The following is a 7500-nucleotide window of genomic DNA, read 5'->3' on the forward strand; positions in this document are numbered from 1 at the left end:
CCGCTCCCTCAGATCCTCCTCCTCTATCCACCTCACTGTCCCACCAGCTCGACTTGTCACCATGGGGACCAGAGCCTTCAGCCGCTCTGCTCCCCAGCTCTGGAACTCACTCCCACCCGACCTTCGCAGTATAGACTCTCTCCCCCTGTTCAAAACCAGACTCAAACCCACCTGTTCCAGCTTGCTTATTTGTAAAAACACTGTTCCTGTCATTTTTTTCCTAACTGTTTCTACTTTTCTGTACTCTGTATCTGTCTTTTATTGTCTGTAAAGCGACCTTGAGTGCTTAGAAAGACGCTGTTAAATTAAATGTATTATTAATATTATTCTTATGTAATGGGACAATAAATCTGAGAATTGGAACGGCGTCCCACTCTGTGCCAGGGGCCGCATGTTTGAGAAGCCTATATGTATATTGTGTGCATGATGGAAAGATGCCTTGTGTGTCCACATGTTGCGGCACTCTGTTGCACACGAATACACACAGTTTGTGAAATAACATCCTTAATTGGTGAGAAACAAATTGACAGGAGCTCTTGAACTAGCCAGGGATTGGAGCCGTTGTTAGGCTGTTGTCAGGGGGCTGACATTTCCTTAGCGCTCTAATTGACAGCAGACTAGTGTGCAGGAGATTGCAGGATTTAGGCTAGTCCTTGTTATATTTTATCATGACAGTACTGTGAAGCCCGTAGTATCGTTTTTATTTCCTATCTTTTTTGCTTGCTAGTCGTATGATATGGAGAAAATCAAAAAAACAATATTTCTGACCAAATACATCAATGATGTTGCGGCAATTTTGTAGGGTTGACTATTGGTGCTTTGACCAAAAAACAAAATTTTCTCAACTCTCATGTTGTCCTCGGATCAAATTGACCAGTTTTCCTATATCAATGTTCTTTCTAATTCCCCAAATAACATGATTATTCCACACAACGCTCTTTGGCAAGTACACATCTCTACTTTCATTAATTTTGGGGCGTTTTATTCAATTTTATAGCATTTGAAAAAAAAAATGGACATGCTTTTGAAATAGTATTGAGTAAAAGTTGACATTTTCCAGTCTGTGATTATCCATCAACATCCATTGCTTTCATTTTAATCTAAATAATTCCTAATTTCTGCTTTTCTAACTCAAACATTAGGTATAATTTCCTATAAATCCTTATAAATCATTGACCATAAATTCCAAAAACAACTGTGCAATTAAGGTTAATAAGTTAGTGTTAGATTTTGTGTGGAAAATGTCAAAAAAGTGTAAAAAAAAAGGAACAAAAACGTAAGAAAAATTTAAAACGCTGATCATTTTTGACGGGAAGACAACACAAGGGTTGAGGAAAAGCACAATAGCGCCCCTTTGACTAAATGCTACTTTACTGACAATGTATACAGGGCTTATAAAAAAAATAAAAAAGACTTACCCCTCAAATCGTATCGCCACTTTGTAAGACAAAGCTACTATGGCAGTCAGGACGAGACCAGCCGGACTAGCACCGCTGGAGACAGAGACGGAGAGAAGGAAGGACGTGACAGATGGGTTATCTCACGTATTGTATGTAGAACACGTATATGTGCTATGGAGTACACAGTGGAGTACCTTTTGAGGCCTGTTAATATGTCTTAAACATATGTGAAGTGTGTAATGATGGGGAGCAAGAGAGGTGGAGTAGTACAGAGAGAGAGGGACGGAACAAAGACGGCAGAACTTGAGATGGAATTAAAAATCCTTCTCTTTGTGTTTACCAAATTATATTTTCACTGTCAAACTTTACCGATAAAACAAAAAACGCAATGTGAAATGGATTTGTCTCCAAGAGCTGGAGTAAAGCAAACAAGTAGCTCCCTGAATGCCGGAGAAGAAGTGAAACTGGGTTTGTTTAAGTGAAAAACACTAAAAGGAAATGAAAAAAAAAGGGTGTTTTACTGTGTTCAAAAACTGTTTTACCCTGTGGTTCATCCAGGTGGAACAAACAAACACACACCTACAATGACCTACTCCTGATGACATAATGGCACAGTGACACAGATTTCACCTATCAAGAAATATAGTTACACGGCAAATCCCATCCATCCAGTGGAACACATAATGGTGGTAATGCATCGGGCATAATTAGCAAAAAAAAACAAAAAAAACTGTGATTGCAAGCCTAAAAGCCATTTCATGTGGATCAGAAGTGTGACTCATAAAAGGCTATTACATCACATCACTGTAGACACATAGAGCACTGCACGTTCTAAATACCATGTGTGGTCTGGACTGCCACATATGGAACCTTAAACATTACACATTAATTATATAATTTGTTACCAAACCACATATTGAAGCTGACCATTGTCAACCTGTGATTAAGAAAAAGAAAGAAGCATAATCCTGACCATCAGGCTGGCTAAACGTGACTTATTAAACTGTCCACCATGACTTACTCAAGCAGGCAGTAATGGAGGCACCAGGACCCAGATAACAAAAAGTCCAGTTAAAGTTATGCTTTTCTGGGACTTTTTAAGGTTAGTTATTTTAACAGTTAAAAGTCAGTTAAAAATATATTCAATCAGTCTAATATATAGAGTGAAAATATATAAAGGAAAATACAAGAACAAATAGAATTAGATTCAGAAACATGTAACGCATCAGAAGACGAGGAAAAGGAAGGAAAAGGTTCCTTCAGGAATCCATTTGGGCATGCATGTGGGCTCCTGGAGGAGAAGACACGTGGAAACCTGAATATCTCCAAAGAAGAACCGCAGGAGCACATCCGCACTCAGCACAGTGACTCAGGAAGGAAGAACCCCCTAGCCTCACCAGGGTAGACCCTCAGAACCATCAGCCCTGTTAGATGCATCACTACCCAAGCTCAGTGAGGTCAGGCAGGTGATCCAGCGGGCAAGACCTGCTTCAGCACCAGCCCCGAACGCAATACCCTACAAGCTGTATAAGAACTGCTGAAGCTGCCAAAGTCATTTAGATGTATCCTGTACTGTAACATAAATATAATGCAAGCTGTCCTCATTCAGAAGACGGCCATATGGGTCGATTATGTAAGCATTAAATTAAAGACAATCATGTTTTTTTTTTTCGGTGGAAACCTTTGGTGGCTGCAGTAAAAAGTAAAAGAGCGCCAAATGTGAGGACGCAGTTTTGGGTGTTGGATGGGTCAAACAAATCAAGATAAAGGGGTTCATGTCCCATGTGAAAAAAAAGTCAACTGTCATTTTGAAAGGATTTGGGTTTTACGGACCTTAGTGCAGGACAAAATACAGTCCATGACGTCATGTTACGTCCTCCTTTTAATAGTTTTACATAACTGATTTTGAGCCAATCGCTGATGTTTTACTAAACTTTAGTATTTTTGTTAGTTCTGTCTCATGTTTAGTATATGTTAAAATCTCTGTTATGTAAAATAGAACTGTCAAATGATTACAGTCACACCATTAAACCGCCGCTTTACTGCAGTGTATTTGTCATTTTAGGAGTCTTTGGAAATCGACTTATAATGCCGTTTAGGTATTTTGTGGTGATATCATAAAAATACTTAATGTTCACAAATGGAATACAGGCAATATTTTGCTTTTCTCCCTGGATAACCGTAAACCAGGTCAAGACGTAGGAAGTGATGAAAGGTTTGACACAACCTGTGGTTTCCAAAAATTACTTCTCCAATTATTTGAACTGCCTCGACCTTTTTGAAGATCACGGGAGCTACAGAAAATGGGACTGCACCACGAGCGCACACTGGGAGCTTTCTGTTCAGAAAAAAGCAGACGTCAGTACTTTTTGTCAGAATTTCTTCCCTTTAGCTCGAGAAAGAAGTCCTTGATTATTGTTTCTGACACCAAATCTGACATCTACCATTTGTATTTGCGATCCTTGAAACATTATTAGGGATTTCATAGTTGGCCAGCTTTTACATTTCCCCCCCTAACAGACACTTAGATGATAAATTTCCCTTTAACAAAACTATTGTGTACTGTGCTGGAACAACTAATGTGATTCCAGATTGCAAACAGATATCTTGAACAATGATGTCCTAGGTCATGTGACAACACGCCACTTAAAGCCCTTTAAAGTAAATCTTTGACACTCCTCCTAAAGGACTTAACAGATCTTTCTCAAATTGAGTCGACAGCATGTAAAGACCTTCACAATGCCCAATTGCAAAGCTTTTGTGTTTTGTGTTCTGCGAGGCAGGCAATTTGTGTATATGCAGTCTTATTCATCACTTTAGGGATGTTCCCTCCAACACATCTACTTCTTTAGATACATGTATATTTAAGTTTTATGCACATTTTAACATAGTGTACTGAATTATGATGGCAGGAGGGGGTGAACAAAATTGTTTGACTCCAGACTTGTGTCTCAGTTCAGTAACAACTGTGATTACAGTCGTGTCACGCCTTTCGATATAAGTGTGACACACAACACTGGCTTCAGATAGGCCCTCTGACATATCGCTGAGTCAGTGGGCCTTCTGTGTTAGGCTCTATTTACCACTGACCCATATTTCAACTTGTCCTAATTACAAATAATAGCCAAAACTGGTCAGACTGTCAGCTCTCAAGCTGTCAACTTGTTTGTGCCAAACGGGTAAATAATTCCCATGTATCAGACAGGCACAGCCTGAGGTAGAATTATTTCTTTTTTATGTAAGTTGACCCCCCACCCACACACCCCATGTTACATGATTTGTTACATGATCATATGATCCTCAGAGAGCAGAGCTGTTGGTTTGGTGTAAGTTACTGAGCATCTGAATAATTGAATGGGGATTTAAGCATTATATTATTTTCCATTTTCTGCATCTGTCTAATTCGCACAGGCTTGTGAGTTTCAGTCTGCATGCTGTTGCCTGAATCTGCATCTTTACACATGAATATGGATGTGTTTCCATATGCTCTGTCTGTATGAATCAGGCTGCACATGCTCATATGCTGGCAACATGAAAATGAAGTACTTGGACAGAAAATCTGTATTCATTTTCTCAATCACTCACTTTTACATAAGACAGGGTATCAGTAATGCCCAACGTGCAGAAAAGTGCCCTACTTGATTAAGAATGAATCTATGAAAGTATGCAAATTTACACCTCCACAGAAATTGCTACATAACAATTGGCCTAAGGAAATTATGAACATGTAGCACCGTTGTAAACTGAACGCATTTGAGTGTATGGCATACACACACACTGAAGGTGAGACCATCATTATGTGGCTTGCAGGAATACTGTAAGTAGGCCAGATGCTCATGTTTGTATTGACGTTTCTTGTGGTTATATAGTGCTCAACCTTAGGAAGAGTGTTTGCCCGCTGATTCAGGGCTTACATGTTCCTGCACACACACACGCATCCACACGCATTCTTACACAAATTCTCATAAACATACACAGACAATGCTCAGGGAAGGCAAGTAGCAGAACAAATCCAAATGAGACGTTTACTCACAAATCTGACACATCTACAGATTATTTTACATTTACAAATCTGGGTACACCTCTAAAGATACAACTTCACAATTTTTGCAGCCCTCAGCAGCTAGTCACTGCCATTGTTGTATGTAGTCTTAAGTGATATGTCTAAAGTCATAAACAAGTGTTTGTCTATAATGATATATGTATCACAGTGTAGCAAATGTCCACAAAAGATTATGTTTAGATGGACCTAAAAGAGGTCAATTTGTTTCTCCCCCTATGACTCTAGAGTCGGTACTCACTAAGGTAGGCAGAGGAGCGATGTGATTTCACCCAGAGCAGAGAGAGTACTTTTTAAAGTAAGAGCATTGTTGTTGTTGTGTCTCGCTCAAAAGTACCGCTCATTCCCACAAGCACAGCACATGATAAAGGTCCATGATGTAGCTGAAGGGCAGCATTCACCAGGCTGTCAATTTTCAGCTAATGGTTTGCAAGGAGGTGAGTTGAAACAGCTAAATTGCTTGCTTATGCATTTGCTACACCACTTGAAGTTAGAATTCTTAAGATTTTCATTGCACCAAACCCCAGTTTTGATTCAATTTATGGACATTCAATGATCTGTATTTGAACTCAGTAGTTAAATCATCTTTCATTTGGTTACTGTTCCACTTGTACACTATTCTTGTGTGGAATTCATGTCACAAGCTATGTTTTCATCCACACGGTTTTATCCAAATTATTTCCTTTTTTTGCAAATTTCTCTTTCTTCCGCAACTTAATTGTAAACAAACATACAAAAGACTAGTGTGACCATATTTTGATTTCCAAAAAAGAGAGGACACTCGGCCTGGCCACAAAACACAAATTCTGAAAGGCTTCTCAGAGGTTAAACATGCTCAATGGTACAAAAATAAATAATGTAATGAAATAAAATATGTAACAACCTGTACAAAATAATAGCAATAACGGCTCTTTTCTGATCTGCTCCCAGTATGTGCTCCCTGTCTGATCTGCTCCCTGTATGTGCTCCCTGTCTGATCTGCTCCCTGTCTGATCTGATCCCTGTATGTGCTCCCTGTCTGATCTGCTCTCTGAATGTGCTCCCTGTCGGATCTGCTCCCTGTATGTGATTCCTATCTGATCTGCTCCCCGTATGTGCTCCTTGTCTGATCTGCTCCCTGTATGTGATTCCTATCTGATCTGCTCCCTGTATGTGCTCCTTGTCTGATCTGCTCCCTGTATGTGCTCCCTGTCTGATCTGATCCCTGTATGTGATTCCTGTCAGATCTGCTTCCTGTCTGTGCTCAATGTCTGATCTGCTCCCTGTATGTGCTCCCTGTCTGATCTGCTCCCTGTATGTGCTCCCTGTCTGATCTGCTCTCTGAATGTGCTCCCTGTCGGATCTGCTCCCTGTATGTGATTCCTATCTGATCTGCTCCCTGTATGTGCTCCCTGTTTGATCTGCTCTCTGAATGTGCTCCATGTCTGATCTGCTCCCTGTATGTGCTCCCTGTCTGACTTTAGCTGTAAACCCCCCCCCCCCCCCCCCCCCCCCCCCCCCCCCCCCCCGAATGCCCCGGACAATACATAAAAAGAGGACGTTTGGTCACCGCACAAAGGACATCACAACTTTTATTGCAATTTTATTCTATTCTGAATTTATTCCTTTTTATTTTTTTAAAGAAGCAATGTAATGAAAAATAACCAATCAATAAAAACCCCAAATGGTTAAGAAGCATCAATAAGAGTAGGAGTATTGATAAAATCCTAACGATAGCATGTGAGGGGTTAAACATCACACTGAAGACAGCAGTTCAGGCTGAGGCAGAAGCTGCTACTGTATCTCAACTCAACAAAAGAGGGGGAGAGACACATGGAGGTGACACTGATAGAAGATGAGACTTTGGTTTGATCCCGCAAAGCTTGCAGTGCAGAATATACAGACTGAAAGTGAATAAAATTCAAAGCAAGAGAAAAAAATGGGGCTTAATTTGACTCAAATATGACTATAGAGAGGTGAGGAAAAATGGGGGGCTAATAGGTTTTACTGGTGGGTGTCTCCCTGGAGCGCTGGTCTAGAAACTGCGCCTGCCGGGTTTTG

The 7500-nt window shown here is 40.3% G+C and overlaps 1 protein-coding gene across 2 annotated transcripts in view; it reads right to left on the reverse strand.

The window, feature by feature from the left end:
* Positions 1–7500, reverse strand: part of pemt (phosphatidylethanolamine N-methyltransferase) — a 35171-nt gene that overhangs the window by 749 nt on the left and 26922 nt on the right. For both annotated transcript variants that reach the window (XM_034860991.1, XM_034860992.1), the window contains exon 6: positions 1419–1493. In XM_034860991.1, coding sequence (XP_034716882.1) covers positions 1419–1493 — 75 coding nt within the window. The remainder of the gene's footprint in view (positions 1–1418; positions 1494–7500) is intronic.

Source organism: Etheostoma cragini, chromosome 21 (genome assembly GCF_013103735.1).
Source record: "Etheostoma cragini isolate CJK2018 chromosome 21, CSU_Ecrag_1.0, whole genome shotgun sequence".
In the NCBI taxonomy this organism is placed as follows: Eukaryota; Metazoa; Chordata; class Actinopteri; order Perciformes; family Percidae; genus Etheostoma; species Etheostoma cragini.